Raw genomic sequence first — 18,308 nt, 5'->3', positions numbered from 1 at the left:
TTAATACCTGGCCTGGGGTCAGGACCTGTTAGATACCAACATGGACCAAGACAGACAGGGTTTATGTTAATACCTGGCCTGGGGTCAGGACCTGTTAGATACCAACATGGACCAAGACAGACAGGGTTTATGATTAATACCTGGCCTGGGGTCAGGACTGTTAGATACCAACATGGACCAAGACAGACAGGGTTTATGTTAATACCTGGCCTGGGGTCAGGACCTGTTAAATACCAACATGGACCAAGACAGACAGGGTTTATGTTAATACCTGGCCTGGGGTCAGGACCTGTTAAATACCAACATGGACCAAGACAGACAGGGTTTATGTTAATACCTGGCCTGGGGTCAGGACCTGTTAAATACCAACAGGGACCAAGACAGACAGGGTTTATGTTAATACCTGGCCTGGGGTCAGGACCTGTTAGATACCAACATGGACCAAGACAGACAGGGTTTATGTTAATACCTGGCCTGGGGTCAGGACTGTTAGATACCAACATGGACCAAGACAGACAGGGTTTATGTTAATACCTGGCCTGGGGTCAGGACTGTTAGATACCAACATGGACCAAGACAGACAGGGTTTATGATTAATACCTGGCCTGGGGTCAGGACTGTTAGATACCAACATGGACCAAGACAGACAGGGTTTATGATTAATACCTGGCCTGGGGTCAGGACCTGTTAAATACCAACATGGACCAAGACAGACAGGGTTTATGTTAATACGGACGGTACAGGCCTGAAGTCAGGACCTGTTAACAGACACCAACAGACACCAAGACAGACAGCCTTTATGTTAATACAGACATTATTGAACGTGTATACCATACTGTTGTCTTCTTGTACCCTCCTGGGTTTACTAGGAAGTACTCTATCATTCCAAAATACTTCCAACCAAATAAAGAGGCAGCCTGTATAACGTCACCTGGTAGGGGTAGTTGTACCAGCAGTGCTGTGTATCCCACATCCATGGGCACTGTACAACACAGACAAACACAGTCAGTCGCAATTCAGTACACCACTGTTACGTCAACAGGAAACATGTAAATATACACACAATCACCGCAATTCTCACCTGCCAAAGAAAACGAATCCCATAGGTAAATATGCACAGATAAAATGTAGACCTCCACCTGTAAATACATGACAGGGCTGGGGTCAGACAAAACTATGTACTGTAAACTCCACCTGTAAATACATGACAGGGCTGTAGAAGAATGCGTGTCTCAGTCTCTGACCTTGCCTGCACTTCATGATTACACACATCCTGATGAATCATGTATTGTAGTCAGTGATAGAACCAAGCCAGTAGTAATGACAGTAGTCTGACTCATTTACAAATTAAACCACCACACACACACACACCACATAACAACGTGTGCACAATCCCACAGAGGTCAAGGGCAAACTCATTAGTCAATAAGAACCATAGATCAAGACAAGATGTTATAGCCTATGATATGACCCTACATGTTCTGTACTGGGATTGATAACCTACATGTACTGGGTTTGATAACCTACATGTTCTGTACTGGGATTGATAACCTACATGTACTGGGTTTGATAACCTACATGTTCTGTACTGGGTTTAATAACCTACATGTTCTGTACTGGGATTGATAACCTACATGTACTGGGTTTAATAACCTACATGTTCTGTACTGGGTTTGATAACCTACATGTTCTGTACTGGGTTTGATAACCTACATGTTCTGTACTGGGTTTGATAACCTACATGTCCTGTACTGGGTTTGATAACCTACATGTTCTGTACTGGGTTTGATAACCTACATGTTCTGTACTGGGTTTGATAACCTACATGTTCTGTACTGGGTTTGATAACCTACATGTTCTGTACTGGGATTGATAACCTACATGTCCTGTACTGGGTTTGATAACCTACATGTACTGGGTTTAATAACCTACATGTTCTGTACTGGGTTTGATAACCTACATGTCCTGTACTGGGTTTGATAACCTACATGTTCTGTACTGGGTTTGATAACCTACATGTCCTGTACTGGGTTTAATAACCTACATGTTCTGTACTGGGTTTGATAACCTACATGTTCTGTACTGGGATTGATAACCTACATGTTCTGTACTGGGATTGATAACCTACATGTACTGGGTTTAATAACCTACATGTTCTGTACTGGGTTTGATAACCTACATGTACTGGGTTTGATAACCTACATGTTCTGTACTGGGTTTAATAACCTACATGTTCTGTACTGGGATTGATAACCTACATGTACTGGGTTTAATAACCTACATGTTCTGTACTGGGTTTGATAACCTACATGTACTGGGTTTGATAACCTACATGTTCTGTACTGGGTTTGATAACCTACATGTTCTGTACTGGGATTGATAACCTACATGTACTGGGTTTAATAACCTACATGTTCTGTACTGGGTTTGATAACCTACATGTACTGGGTTTGATAACCTACATGTTCTGTACTGGGATTGATAACCTACATGTTCTGTACTGGGTTTGATAACCTACATGTTCTGTACTGGGTTTAATAACCTACATGTTCTGTACTGGGTTTGATAACCTACATGTTCTGTACTGGGTTTGATAACCTACATGTTCTGTACTGGGTTTGATAACCTACATGTCCTGTACTGGGTTTAATAACCTACATGTTCTGTACTGGGTTTGATAACCTACATGTTCTGTACTGGGTTTGATAACCTACATGTTCTGTACTGGGTTTGATAACCTACATGTTCTGTACTGGGATTGATAACCTACATGTCCTGTACTGGGTTTGATAACCTACATGTACTGGGTTTAATAACCTACATGTTCTGTACTGGGTTTGATAACCTACATGTCCTGTACTGGGTTTGATAACCTACATGTTCTGTACTGGGTTTGATAACCTACATGTCCTGTACTGGGTTTAATAACCTACATGTTCTGTACTGGGTTTGATAACCTACATGTTCTGTACTGGGATTGATAACCTACATGTTCTGTACTGGGATTGATAACCTACATGTACTGGGTTTAATAACCTACATGTTCTGTACTGGGTTTGATAACCTACATGTACTGGGTTTAATAACCTACATGTTCTGTACTGGGATTGATAACCTACATGTTCTGTACTGGGTTTGATAACCTACATGTACTGGGTTTAATAACCTACATGTTCTGTACTGGGATTGATAACCTACATGTACTGGGTTTGATAACCTACATGTTCTGTACTGGGTTTGATAACCTACATGTCATGTACTGGGTTTGATAACCTACATGTCATGTACTGGGTTTGATAACCTACATGTCCTGTACTGGGTTTAATAACCTACATGTACTGGGTTTGATAACCTACATGTCCTGTACTGGGTTTAATAACCTACATGTCCTGGGTTTGATAACCTACATGTCCTGTACTGGGTTTAATAACCTACGTGTTCTGTACTGGGTTTAATAACCTACATGTCCTGTACTGGGTTTAATAACCTACGTGTTTTGTACTGGGTTTAATAACCTACATGTCCTGTACTGGGTTTAATAACCTACATGTACTGGGTTTGATAACCTACATGCTCTCACAGAACTTGGTGAGTATGCTGGGCTTATCCTGGTTGCGTCTTTGTCTGAACCATCGCTGGACCTTCCTCACATCCCAGTCCAGCTGCTTAGATAACCCATCCAGGTGTCGCCAGTCTGGGCACTGTGGGAGTGAGAGAGAGACAAGGGGGGAGGAGAGAGGGAAAGAGAGACAAAGGGGAGAGAGTAACATGGGGCATAGAGAGTGAGAAAGAGGGAGAGAGAGATAGGAGAAAGTATGACTAACATGTGAAATTCTAACACAGAAATTTGCTTTAAAACAAAGGCATTCCTGGCCCACCAACACATCACAAGACATCATATCAGATTACAGGCCTAGGTCATAAGAGTATGATTTATGAGTGAGAATAGGAGGAAGGAGGAAGAGACGGATTCAGAGAGTGAGGCGGTTGAGAATCGGACCGGTCGGAGGGTGGGGGGCATTAGGAAACTGACAGCACTTATTGTTCTTCAAGAGGAAATTCTTTCCACAGCTCACAACTTAGAGACAAGAGAATGACATGTCATCTAGGATCGAAACATGTGGGTAATTTTCACCAAATTCCTAAAGTTTTCCATTAAATAATTCCCACCTTGGATTTTAGGGAAAGTTACTGGAATTTTGCAACTTAGACACGAGAGAGAGAGATGAAAGTAAGAGGAGCAGGAAGGAGGAAGAAACAAATGAAGAACTAAGGCATGTGAGACCAGTATCGTTTGGTATTGTGTAAGACCGATGCATGGATGGTGACAAGAGACATTAGGAGACAAAGGACAGCTGACAGACAAACAGTTAAATATTTTCCTTGTATCTAGTGTATGTGTGTGTGTGTGTGTGTGTGAGGGTAGCGTACCTTTGTGATGTGTGTGTGTGGCAGCGAGCTTACATTTGTGGATGGATGGATGTAAACACTGTAAAAACCTTCTCTAATACCTTATTTGTGTGTGTGTGTGTGTGTGTGTGTGTGTGTGTGTGTGTCAAGCGAGCTAGCGTACCTTTGTGTTGGATGTAAACACCTTCTCCAGGATAGGGTTGGGTGTGGCTCGCCAGTGGACTGAGGCAGCGTGAATATGCAAGAGGAAGGCACATGGACTGGCTATGAACCTGAAGGAATAACAGCAGTTAAAGCCGATCTCTATCTTATTGCTGTTAGCTGTATACAATGCATTCAGAAAATATTCAGACCCCCTTGACTTTTCTCACATTTTGTTACGTTATAGCCTTATTTTAAAATGGATTAAAAAAATAAAAAATCCTCAATCTACACACAATAACCCATAATGACAAAGCGAAAACAGCTTTTTTGAAAATGTTAGCAAATGTATTAAAAATACAATACAGAAATACCTTATTTACCTGCTGTAAGTATTCAGAACATTTGCTATGAGACGCGAAATTAAGCTCAATTGCATCCTGTTTCCATTAATCATCCTTCAGATGCTTCTACAACTTGACTGGAGTCCACCTGTGGTAAATTCAACTGATTGGACATGATTTGAAAAGGCACACATCTGTCTATATAAGGTCCCACAGTTGACAGTGCATGTCAGAGAAAAAACCCAGCCATGAGGTCGACGCTCCAAGACAGGATTGTGTCGAGGCACAGATCTGGGGAAGGGTACCAAAAAATGTCAGCAGCATTGAAGGTCCTCAAGAACCCAGTGGCCTCCATCATTCTTAAATGGAAGAAGTTTGGAACCACCAAGACTCTTCCTAGAGCTAGCCGCCCGGCCAAACTGAGCAATCGGGGGAGAAGGGCCTTGGTCAGGGAGGTGAGCAATAACCTGATGGTCACTCTGACAGAGCTTCAGAGTTCCTATGTGGAGATGGGAGAACCTTCCAGAAGGACAACCATCTCTGCAGCACTCCACCAATCAGACCTTTATGGTAGAGTGGCTGCTCCTCAGTAAAAGGCACATGACGGCCCGCTTGGAGTTTGCCAAAGGGCACCTAAAGGACTCTCAGACCATGAGAAACAAGATTCTCTGGTCTGATGAAACCAAGATTGAACACTTGGCCTGAATGCCAAGCGTCACGTCTGGAGGAAACCAGGCACCGCTGATCACCTGGCAAATACCATCCTTACGGTGAAGCATGGTGGTGGCAGCATGATGCTGTGGGGATGTTTTTCAGCGGCAGGGACTGGGAGACTAGTCAGGATCGAGGGAAAGATGAACAGACCAAAGTACAGAGAGATCCTTGATGAAAACCTGCTCCAGAGCGCTCAGGACCTCAGACTGGGGCAAAGTTTCACCTTCCAACAGGACAACGACCCTAAGCACACAGCCAAGACAACGCAGGAGTGGTTTCGGGACAAGTCTCTGAATGTCCTTGAGTGGGCCAGCCAGTGTCCGTCTTGAACCTGATCGAACATCTCTGAAAATAGCTGTGCAGCGACGCGCCCCCATCCAACCTGACAGAGCTGGGAGAATGGGAGAAAGTCCGCAAATACAGGTGTGCCAAGCTTGAGTGTCATACCCAAGAAGACTTGAGGCTGTAATCGCTGCCAAAGGTTCTTCAACAAAGTACTGAGTAAGGGGTCTGAATACGTATGTAAATGTGATATCATTTTTTTTGGCATAAATGTCCAAAAAACCTGTTTTTACTTTGTCATTATGGGGTATTGTGTGTAGATTGATGAGGGGGAAAAAACTAATCAATTTTAGAATAAGGCTGTAAGGTAACAAAATGTTGAAAAAGTCAAGGGGTCTGAATACTTTCCGCACTGTATTCACAATACTGCATTCTGATTGGCTGGGCCTGGCTCCCAAGTGGGTAGGCCTATGTCCTCCCAGGCCCACCCATGGCTGCGCCCCTGCCCAGTCATGTGAAATCCATAGATTAGGGCCTAATGAGTTTATTTAAATTGACTGCTTTCCTTATATGAACTGTAACTCAGTAAAATTGTGAAATTGCTGCATGTTGCATTTATATTTTTGGTCAATAGATATACACACAATACAAACAATCTCACTTACAGATGGACTTGTTATAAACCTGTCTATCAGTGAAGGAAGCCTTATCTGTCACGGTCGTCGTAATGGATTGACCAAGGCGCAGCGGGTATGTGAATGCTCATTTTATTTAACACGAAAAAAAACAAGAAAACGGACGACAAACACCCTTGTAGGCTCACACAGCAGTACAAAGAACAATCTCCCACAATTCCCAAAACAAACACACTCCTAAATATAGGACCTTCAATCAGAGGCAACGACAGACAGCTGCCTCCAATTGAAGGCCCCAATCCCCATTACCAAAACATAGAAATACAAACGCCTAGACAGAACATAGAAATAAACTAACATAGAACGATAACCCAAAACCCCCGGAATACATAAATCAAATACCCCTCTACATACACAACCACCCAAAACCATAAAAACCAAATACCCCCTCTACATGAACACATACACAAACACACCCTGAACCACATAAAACAAATACCCCCTGCCACGTCCTGACCAAACTATAAGAACAAATAACCCCTTTACTGGTCAGGACGTGACATTATCAGAACACACAATTTAAAAAGCTTATAATTTGTATTCTCACACCGCTTTAATTCTCATTTGTATTCTTATAGTCACACAATGCAATCTCTCCCAATGTTTCCCAACGTCTCCCAACGTCTCCCAACATCTCCCAATGTCTCTCCCAATCTCTCCCAATGTCTCCCAACATCTCCCAACGTCTCCCAATGTTTCCCAACGTCTCCCAACGTTTCCCAACGTCTCCCAACGTCTCCCAATGTTTCCCAACGTCTCCCAATGTTTCCCAACGTCTCCCAATGTTTCCCAACGTCTCCCAATCTCTCCCAATGTTTCCCAACGTCTCCCAATCTCTCCCAATGTTTCCCAACGTCTCCCAATCTCTCCCAATGTTTCCCAACGTCTCCCAATGTCTCCCAATGTTTCCCAACGTTTCCCAAGGTCTCCCAACGTCTCCCAATCTCTCCCAACGTCTCCCAACGTCTCCCAACGTCTCCCAATGTTTCCCAACGTCTCCCAACGTTTCCCAACGTCTCCCAACGTCTCCCAACGTTTCCCAACGTCTCCCAATGTTTCCCAACATCTCCGAATCTCTCCCAATGTTTCCCAACGTCTCCCAATCTCTCCCAATGTTTCCCAATGTCTCCCAACGTCTCCCAATGTTTCCCAACGTCTCCCAATGTTTCCCAAAGTCTCCCAATGTTTCCCAACATCTCCCAATGTTTCCCAACGTTTCCCAATGTTTCCCAACGTTTCCCAAAGTCTCCCAATGTTTCCCAACATCTCCCAATGTTTCCCAACGTCTCCCAATGTTTCCCAATCTCTCCCAATGTTTCCCAACGTCTCCCAATGTTTCCCAACGTCTCCCAATCTCTCCCAATGTTTCCCAACGTCTCCCAATGTTTCCCAACGTCTCCCAATCTCTCCCAATGTTTCCCAACGTCTCCCAATGTTTCCCAACGTCTCCCAATCTCTCCCAATGTTTCCCAACGTCTCCCAATCTCTCCCAATATTTCCCAATGTCTCCCAACGTCTCCCAATGTTTCCCAACGTCTCCCAACGTCTCCCAATGTTTCCCAATGTCTCCCAACGTCTCCCAATGTTTCCCAACGTCTCCCAATGTCTTGTTTGATAAACATTTTTAAAAGATGTTATATCCATCATGTCAACATTTTGACAATATTTGTCCAACACCAGCCAAAAGACAAAGAGAGTAGAGATTAAATACACAGAAACTCATTAAAAAGAGCAAGACTGTCACAATCCGATTGTCACTCTGACAGAGCACCAGAGTTCCTCTGTGGAGATGGGAGAACCTTCCAGAAGGTCAACCATCTCTGCAGCACTCTACCAATCAGACCTTTATGGTAGAGTTGCCAGACGGAAGCCACTCAATAAAAGGCACATGACAGCCTGCTTAGAGCTTGCCAAAAGGCACCTCAATGACACACAGACCATGAGAAACAAGAATCTCTGTCTGATGAAACCAAGATTGAACTCTTGGCCTGAATGCCAAGCATCACGTCTGGATGAAGCCAGGCACCGCTCATCACCTGGCCAATACCAGCCCTACAGTGAAGCATGGCGGTGGCAGTATCATGCTGTGGGTACGTTTTTCAGCGGCAGGGACTGGGAGACTAGTCAGGATCGAGGTAAAGATGAACGGACCAAAGTACAGAGAGATCCTTGATGAAAACCTGCTCCATTTGTATTCTCACACCGCTTTCATTCTCATTTGTATTCTCACACCGCTTTCATTGTCATTTGTATTCTCACACCGCTTTCATTGTCATTTGTATTCTCACACCGCTTTCATTGTCATTTGTATTCTCACACCGCTTTCATTGTCATTTGTATTCTCACACCGCTTTCATTGTCATTTGTATTCTCACACTGCTTTCATTGTCATTTGTATTCTCACACTGCTTTCATTCTCATTTGTATTCTCACACTGCTTTCATTCTCATTTGTATTCTCACACTGCTTTCATTCTCATTTGTATTCTCACACTGCTTTCATTCTCACACAGCTTCCATTCTCATTTGTATTCTCACACAGCTTCCATTCTCATTTGTATTCTCACACAGCTTTCATTCTCATTTGTATTCTCACACTGCTTTCATTCTCATTTGTATTCTCACACTGCTTTCATTCTCATTTGTATTCTCACACTGCTTTCATTCTCATTTGTATTCTCACACTGCTTTCATTCTCATTTGTATTCTCACACTGCTTTCATTCTCATTTGTATTCTCACACAGCTTTCATTCTCATTTGTATTCTCACACAGCTTTCATTCTCATTTGTATTCTCACACAGCTTTCATTCTCATTTGTATTCTCACACAGCTTTCATTCTCATTTGTATTCTTATATTCCCACAATGCAATGTCTCCCAACGTCTCCCAATGCCTTACATGACTTGTTTGATAAACATTTTTCAAAGATGTTATATCCATCAATCAATATTTGTCCAACACCAGCCAAAATACAAAGAGAGTAGAGATGAAATATATAGTAAGTCATTAAAAAGAGCAGGACTGCCACAACAGGACAAGAGGCCAGATTACTAAAGAGAGTAGAGATTAAATATATAGTAAATCATTAAAAAGAGCAGGACTGCCACAACAGGACAAGAGGCCAGATTACTAAAGAGAGTAGAGATGAAATAGGATGCCATACATAGAATGTTTGGCACAGCATTTGTCTGTCAGTGAGCATGCTGCACACAGTAGAATACAGAAGAGTGGAATGTAAAAGTAAAATATGATAACAAATTGTTAGTGTTCATTCAGTGTGTCCAAAGATAATAGAGAGCATAGGCCTAGAGCAGCTTGATCACTAGAAATAGACGTTGATTTCGGGACGTTTGAAAAGGTTCTGAGAATGTCTTACTCTGACCTGGGCGTGAACTCCAGCTGCTTAGACCACGGCAGTGCGGCAGTTCATAATGCTCTAGCAAGCTGCAAACATTCTAACAATACTAAAGATGATGGTGATGGTCACCACCTTCCGGAGACACCTGAAACCCCACCTCTTTAAGGAATACCTGGGATAGGATTAAGTAATCCTTCTAACCCCCCTTAAAAGATTTAGATGCACTATTGTAAAGTGGTTTTTCCACTGGATATTATAAGGTGAATGCACCAATTTGTAAGTCGCTCTGGATAAGAGCGTCTGCTAAATGACTTAAATGTAAATGTAAATGTGATAGCGAGTCATTTTAAAAATGATTTTGTTTCAAATCTTCCCCAAACCATAGTCCTAACCTTAACCACTCAGAATAAATGCCTAAACTGTTCACCTTTTGAGTTGTTTCTGTTTTAACCCTGAAACCACGCTGAATTAATGCATGAAAAATAAACATTCATCCTTAATACATCACATTTCGAAGGGAAACTATGATATCTTGTTGTCTAGAGAGCATTAAAAAAAACAGTGACCACACCCTCAAAGTAAAAGTGATGTGTTTTCATAAGCCATTGATTTGTTTGTAAGCTATTCCTTGTCCTTTGTCCTTATAGCTGGACTGTTTCCAGTAGAAAATCAGAACAAAAACAGACAGACTAAAAGGTCAGACAGACAGTTTTGACAAAAACAGAAGCCTATAACATAAAAAGAACAGACAGACCACACACAACCCCTTTGTCCCAGCCATTCCAGCATACTGTGTAGGTAAACCAGAAGGTAAACCACATTTCATTTCATGCATTTTTTGTTTGTACTGGCCCCCCGTGGGAATCGAACCCACAACCCTGGCATTGCACACACCATGCTGGCATTGCAAACACCATGCTCTACCAACTGAGCCACAGGGAAGACCCATGGGGGGGTGCACAATTGGCCCAGCGTTCTCCGGATTAGGGGAGGGTTTGGCCGGCAGGGATGTCCTTGTCCCATCGCTGTGGCGGGCCGGGAGCAGTACATGCTGACACGGTCGCCAGGTGCATGGTGTTTCCTCCGACACATTGGTGGGGTTGGCTTCCGGGTTAAGTGGGAATTGTGTCAAGAAGCAGTGCGACTTGGCTGGGTTGTGTTTCGGAGAACGCACAGCTCTTGACCTTCGCCTCTCCTGAGTCCGTTCGGGAGTGGCAGCGATGGGACAAGACTGTAACTACCAATTGGATACCAAGAAATTAGGGGGAAAAGGGGTAAAAAATAAAATACAAAATAAAAAGGTTAGCCTAACTGTGGGTAAGCCAGAAGCCTACAACAGAGGTTAACTGTGGGTAAGCCAGAAGCCTACAGAGGTTAACTGTGGGTAAGCCAGAAGCCTACAACAGAGGTTAACTGTGGGTAAGCCAGAAGCCTACAACAGAGGATAACTGTGGGTAAGCCAGAAGCCTACAACAGAGGTTAACTGTGGGTAAGCCAGAAGCCTACAACAGAGGTTAACTGTGGGTAAGCCAGAATCCCACAGAGTAGAGCAAGCTGCCAAAACCTGGTAGAGAATTCCATTGTGGCAGTGGAGGGTGTTAGCCTGGACCCAGATCTGTAAATTCACAGTGACCAAGAAGTTGGCTAGACCACATACAGATCTGGATCAGGCTAAAGGAAGGGATACTCTGCAGTGGAATACGACACTATTTGCCCAGTGTGGCAGTCATTCTGCCAGCCAGAGTCCTGTGGTTAATTAGAATGTGAGAAAAATATCAGATCTTGTTTCTGAAACTACTCCGACCAGTTAGTGAAGAAAGAAAAAGAAAAGCCCCTATACTCTTCACTCTGTCCCTCCTCCTCTCCCTCCTGTCATTCCAGTTCACAAGTATTAAAATATGTGCAAAAAGAATATGTCCACCTACACTGCACTGGGGTGAAAAAGAAGTCAGAGGGGAAAACTCAGCCACACGCCCCAGTGTTGAAACACAACCACACGCCTCAGTGTTAAAACACAACCACACGCCTCAGTGTTAAAACACAACCACACGCCCCAGTGTTAAAACACAACCACACGCCCCAGTGTTAAAACACAGCCACACGCCCCAGTGTTAAAACACAGCCACACGCCCCAGTGGTAAAACACAGCCACACGCCCCAGTGTTAAAACACAGCCACACGCCCCAGTGGTAAAACACAGCCACACGCCCCAGTGGTAAAACACAGCCACACGCCCCAGTGTTGAAACACAACCACACGCCTCAGTGTTAAAACACAACCACACGCCCCAGTGTTAAAACACAACCACACGCCCCAGTGTTAAAACACAGCCACACGCCCCAGTGTTAAAACACAGCCACACGCCCCAGTGTTAAAACACAGCCACACGCCCAAGTGTTAAAACATCGCCACAAGCCCCAGTGTTAAAACACAGCCACACGCCCCAGTGTTAAAACACAGCCACACGCCCCAGTGTTAAAACACAGCCACACGCCCCAGTGGTAAAACACAGCCACACGCCCCAGTGGTAAAACACAGCCACACGCCCCAGTGTTAAAACACAGCCACACGCCCCAGTGTTAAAACTCAGCCACACGCCCCAGTGTTGAAACTCAGCCACACGCCCCAGTGTTGAAACACAACCACACGCCTCAGTGTTAAAACACAACCACACGCCCCAGTGTTAAAACACAGCCACACGCCCCAGTGTTAAAACACAGCCACACGCCCCAGTGTTAAAACACAGCCACACGCCCCAGTGTTAAAACACAGCCACACGCCCCAGTGTTGAAACACAACCACACGCCCCAGTGTTAAAACACAGCCACACGCCCCAGTGTTGAAACACAACCACACGCCTCAGTGTTAAAACACAACCACACGCCCCAGTGTTAAAACACAGCCACACGCCCCAGTGTTAAAACACAGCCACACGCCCCAGTGGTAAAACACAGCCACACGCCCCAGTGGTAAAACACAGCCACACGCCCCAGTGTTAAAACTCAGCCACACGCCCCAGTGTTAAAACACAGCCACACGCCTCAGTGTTAAAACACAGCCACACGCCTCAGTGTTAAAACACAGCCACACGCCTCAGTGTTAAAACACAGCCACACGCCCCAGTGTTAAAACACAGCCACACGCCCCAGTGTTAAAACACAGCCACACGCCTCAGTGTTAAAACACAGCCACACGCCTCAGTGTTAAAACACAGCCACACGCCCCAGAGTTAAAACACAGCCACACGCCCCAGTGTTAAAACACACCCACACACCTCAGTGTTAAAACACAAATATTAGTCCATGAGGGCAGGTATGATACCTACCATCCAGATCAGGGGTCACTAGGCACTATTCAGTGAGATGAAACGTTCAAATTGCAACACATAGACATTTTATGAAAAGAGCTGGCACGATTCCCAATACTAACTTGACAGACATCACCTGATCATATCTGTCCTACACTATACCTTTCTATCTGAACAATCTGTAACGTGGCAAGAACATGAACAGACCCAAGGGCTTTCCTGTTTCCTTTCCTGTTTCATCAAAATGTTCTTTACTAGTTTAGTGTTTACACCATAGGGTAAACTAGTTTAATTATCAGTGTTTACACCATAGGGTAAACTAGTTTAATTATCAGTGTTTACACCATTTGTCACGCTCTGACCTAGGAGAGCTGTGTTTTCTCTGTTTAGCTAGGCCAGGGTGTGATAGGTGGGTGGGCATTCTATGTTTTTGTTTCTATGTTTTGGTTTCCAATCAGAGGCAGCTGTCTATGGTTGTCTCTGATTGGAAGCCATACTTAGGCAGCCTATTTTTCCCTGTGTTTTTGTGGGATCTTGTTTTTGTGCAGCTGTGTGTGAGCAGCCCCAGAACGTCACGTTTGTTTCTGTTTCACCTGTTTCTTGTTTTGTTCGGGTTCACTAAATAAATATGTGGAACTACCGGCACGCTGCGCCTTGGCTGATTTATGACAGGGAATTCGAAGACAGCACTCGTGACACCATTGGGTAAACTAGTTTAATTATCAGTGTTTACACTATAGGGTAAACTAGTTTAATTGTCAGTGTTTACACCATAGGGTAAACTAGTTGATGGCGCCGGAGAAGAAGGCTGACGTTTTGCGTGTTCCTATCCAATTGTGTTTTTTTAGTTTGTTTCTTTGCATTGTTTGCAACTTATTTTTTTAACTTATTTTGTACATAATGTTGCTGCTACCGTCTCTTATGACCGAAAATAACTTCTGGACATCAGAACAGCGATTACTCACCACGAACTGGTGGAATCCTTTTTTTCCTTTAACGAGCCCGACGAGTCCGACGTGAATGACATACTGCTTTCCCGGGAACAGGCCCAGAAGAGAAGGCGGAGAAAAAGGGGCCGGAGGGCAGGCTGCCTTCTGAGAATTCGTAGTCGATCGAATAAACCCCACATCCTTCCATTCTGCTAGCAAACGTGCAATCTTTGGAAAATAAAATCGATGACCTACGCGGAAGATTAAACTACCAACGGGACATTCAAAACTGTAATATCTTATGCTTCACGGAGAACGTGGCTGAACGACGACATTTTCACCATACAGCTGGCTGGTTATACGCTGTATCGGCAGGATAGAACAGCGGCGTCTGGTAAGACAACGGGCGGTGGACAATGTATTTTTGTAAATAACAGCTGGTGCACGATATCAAAGGAAGTCTTGAGGTTTTGCTCGCCTGAGGTAGAGTATCTCATGATAAGCTGTAGACCACACTATCTAACTAGAGAGTTTTCATCTGTATTTTTCGTAGCTGTCTACATACCAACACAAACTGAGGCTGGCACTAAGACCGCACTCAATGAACTGCATTCCGCCATAAGCAAACAGGAAAACGCTCACCCAGAAGTGGCGCTCCTAGTGGCTGTGGACTTTAATGCAGGGAAACTTAAATCGGTCTTACCAAATTTCTATCAGCATGTTAAATGTGCATCCAGAGGGAAAAAAAACTATGGACCACCTTTACTCCACACACACAGAGACCCGTCCATTCACTGGCATTTTCTATGACAAATCTGCCTCCAGAAATAAAAGTTTCTCCCAAGTGGGTGTGACACGGACTCCCATTGCCTGCTGCACTGTTGCTTGGATTCCACCTGGTGATCTGTTCACCGTCTGCCCTGGTTGTCTCCTCCTGTCTGGTACAGGTACCTCCACCACACTCCCCCCTCTCTGTTCACCGTCTGCCCTGGCCTGTCTCCTCCTGTCTGGTACAGGTACCTCCACCACACTCCCCCCTCTCTGTTCACCATCTGCCCTGGTTGTCTCCTCCTGTCTGGTACAGGTACCTCCACCACACTCCCCCCTCTCTCCCGAGCTTTCGCTCACCTCCAGCATAAGCGCACTGTTGGGGCACGTGACTCTGGACTTACAATGGCTAGCCCCAAGTCGTTTTATATATATATATATATAGTGCTAAAAAAAATAAAGGGAACACTTAAACAACACATCCTAGATCTGAATGAAATAAATAATCTTATTAAATACTTTTTTCTTTACATAGTTGAATGTGCTGACAACAAAATCACACAAAAATAATCAATGGAAATCCAATTGATCAACCCATGGAGGTCTGGATTTGGAGTCACACTCAAAATTAAAGTGGAAAACCACACTACAGGCTGATCCAACTTTGATGTAATGTCCTTAAAACAAGTCAAAATGAGGCTCAGTAGTGTGTGTGGCCTCCACGTGCCTGTATGACCTCCCTACAACGCCTGGGCATGCTCCTGATGAGGTGGCGGATGGTCTCCTGAGGGATCTCCTCCCAGACCTGGACTAAAGCATCTGCCAACTCCTGGACAGTCTGTGGTGCAACGTGGCGTTGGTGGATGGAGCGAGACATGATGTCCCAGATGTGCTCAATTGGATTCAGATCTGGGGAACGGGCTGGCCAGTCCATAGCATCAATGCCTTCCTCTTGCAGGAACTGCTGACACACTCCAGCCACATGAGGTCTAGCATTGTCTTGCATTAGGAGGAACCCAGGGCCAACCGCACCAGCATATGGTCTCATAAGGGGTCTGAGGATCTCATCTCGGTACCTAATGGCAGTCAGGCTACCTCTGGCGAGCACATGGAGGGCTGTGTGGCCCCCCAAAGAAATGCCACCCCACACCATGACTGACCCACTGCCAAACCGGTAATGCTGGAGGATGTTGCAAGCAGCAGAACATTCTCCACGGCGTCTCCAGACTCTGTCACGTCTGTCACGTGCTCAGTGTGAACCTGCTTTCATCTGTGAAGAGCACAGGGCGCCAGTGGCGAATTTGCCAATCTTGGTGTTCTTTGGCAAATGCCAAACGTCCTGCACAGTGTTGGGCTGTAAGCACAACCCCCACCTGTGGACGTCGGGCCCTCATACCACCCTCATGGAGTCTGTTTCTGACCATTTGAGCAGACACATGCACATTTGTGGCCTGCTGGAGGTCATTTTGCAGGGCTCTGGCAGTGCTCCTCCTGCTCCTCCTTGCACAAAGGCGGAGGTAGCGGTCCTGCTGCTGGGTTGTTGCCCTCCTACGGCCTCCTGCACGTCTCCTGATGTACTGGCCTGTCTCCTGGTAGCGCCTCCATGCTCTGGACACTACGCTGACAGACACAGCAAACCTTCTTGCCACAACTCGCATTGATGTGCCATCCTGGATGAGCTGCACTACCTGAGCCACTTGTGTGGGTTGTAGACTCCGTCTCATGCTACCACTAGAGTGAAAGCACCGCCAGCATTCAAAAGTGACCAAAACATCAGCCAGGAAGCATAAGAACTGAGAAGTGTTCTGTGGTCCCCACCTGCAGAACCACTCCTTTATTGGGGGTGTCTTGCTAATTGCCTATAATTTCCACCTGTTGTCTATTCCATTTGCACAACAGCATGTGAAATTTATTGTCAATCAGTGTTGCTTCCTAAGTGGACAGTTTGATTTCACAGAAGTGTGATTGACTTGGAGTTACATTGTGTTGTTTAAGTGTTCCCTTTATTTTTTGAGCAGTATATATATATATATATATATATATATATATATATATATATATATATATATAAATATTATTTTATTTTTTATTTTTTTTCCTTGTGCATTTTGCTATTTGTCTCATGACTCCGGCATACTTTGTTGACTTCAAACTTTCTTTATCCAACCGGGGGACAGACTATGTTTGTTCCCACAATCGGGACTCTGACTCTCTATTGGTTACACAGACTTTTGGCTTCCCATCCTATTCTAACCACCTCTTGCCGGCTTTGTATTCATGTTACCTGATGAAATTGCTGTACAATATGATCTTGTTGCCATCTGATGCACATTCAGATGTCATAAATCAGCACTGCAGAGCTCTCCCTGTCCTCTGCCGTGCCCTGATTGTATTACTGTTGATGATATCTGGAAATGTGCATGTACACCCTGGCCCATCTACTGTTGCCAGCCCCAATTCTGACTTGTGTTCTGATATCTGCTTCACTGATTTCTGCTCTTGTAAAAGCCTTGGTTTTCTGCACGTTAACACTAGAAGCTTATTACCTAAAATGGATCAATTGAAAGTGAGGGTTAACAGCTCCAATCCAGATGTGTTGGTCATTACTGAGACATGGTTAAGGAAGAGTGTTTTGAATACTGATATTAACCTTTTTGGTTATAACCTTTTTCGGCAAGACAGATCTTCCAAAGGTGGGGGAGTGGCAATCTTTACCAAGGATCACCTTCAGTGCTCGGTTGTCTCCACCAAGTCTGTCCCCAAACAATTTGATTTATTGGTTTTAAGCATTAAAAACATTCAAATAGCTCTTTGTTGACTGTTTCTGAGTGCTATCGTCCCCCATCAGCACCGGCCTGTACCCTACCTGCCCTAAGCTCTCACCTGGCCGCTTACACTAAGTCTGAATTTGTCCTGCTAGGTGACCTAAACTGGGACATGCTTAAACCACCTGACCAAGTCCTAAAGCAATGGGACTCCATAAATCTTTCTCAGATTATCACCAATCCCACAAGGTATGACTCCAAAACACCCAGAAAAGGCTACTCTCCTCCATGTTATCCTCACAAATAATCCTGATAGGTTTAAGTCTGGTGTTTTCTGTAATGATCTTAGTGATCACTGTTTTACAGCCTGTGTTCGTAATGGCTGCTCAGTGAAACGACCTGTCCTGATTTGTCATAGACACTTGCTAAAAAACTTTAATGAGCAAGCCTTCCTTCATGAACTGGCCTCTGTAAAATGGTATAGAATCAGCTTTATCCCCTCTGTCGAAGAAGCTTGGACCTTCTCTTTTGATATTTTCTGTGGTATTGTTAACCTGTTTGGGATAGGGGGCAGTATTTTCACGTCCGGATAAA

The 18,308-nt window shown here is 44.5% G+C and overlaps 1 protein-coding gene across 1 annotated transcript in view; it reads right to left on the bottom strand.

Annotated features, from left to right (window-relative positions):
• LOC106583702 (ceramide synthase 5) overlaps nt 1–18,308 on the bottom strand; it is a 94,466-nt gene that overhangs the window by 60,860 nt on the left and 15,298 nt on the right. The window contains exons 2-5 of the mRNA XM_014168206.2: nt 4,574–4,682; nt 3,571–3,701; nt 1,082–1,139; nt 932–982 (exon numbers count right to left, since the gene is read on the bottom strand). Of these exons, the coding sequence (XP_014023681.2) occupies nt 932–982; nt 1,082–1,139; nt 3,571–3,701; nt 4,574–4,682 (349 nt within the window). The remainder of the gene's footprint in view (nt 1–931; nt 983–1,081; nt 1,140–3,570; nt 3,702–4,573; nt 4,683–18,308) is intronic.

This window comes from Salmo salar, chromosome ssa22 (assembly GCF_905237065.1).
Source record: "Salmo salar chromosome ssa22, Ssal_v3.1, whole genome shotgun sequence".
NCBI classification, from domain to species: Eukaryota; Metazoa; Chordata; class Actinopteri; order Salmoniformes; family Salmonidae; genus Salmo; species Salmo salar.
The sequence above is the reverse complement of the archived record's forward strand: the minus strand, read 5'-3'. Positions and strand labels throughout refer to the sequence as shown.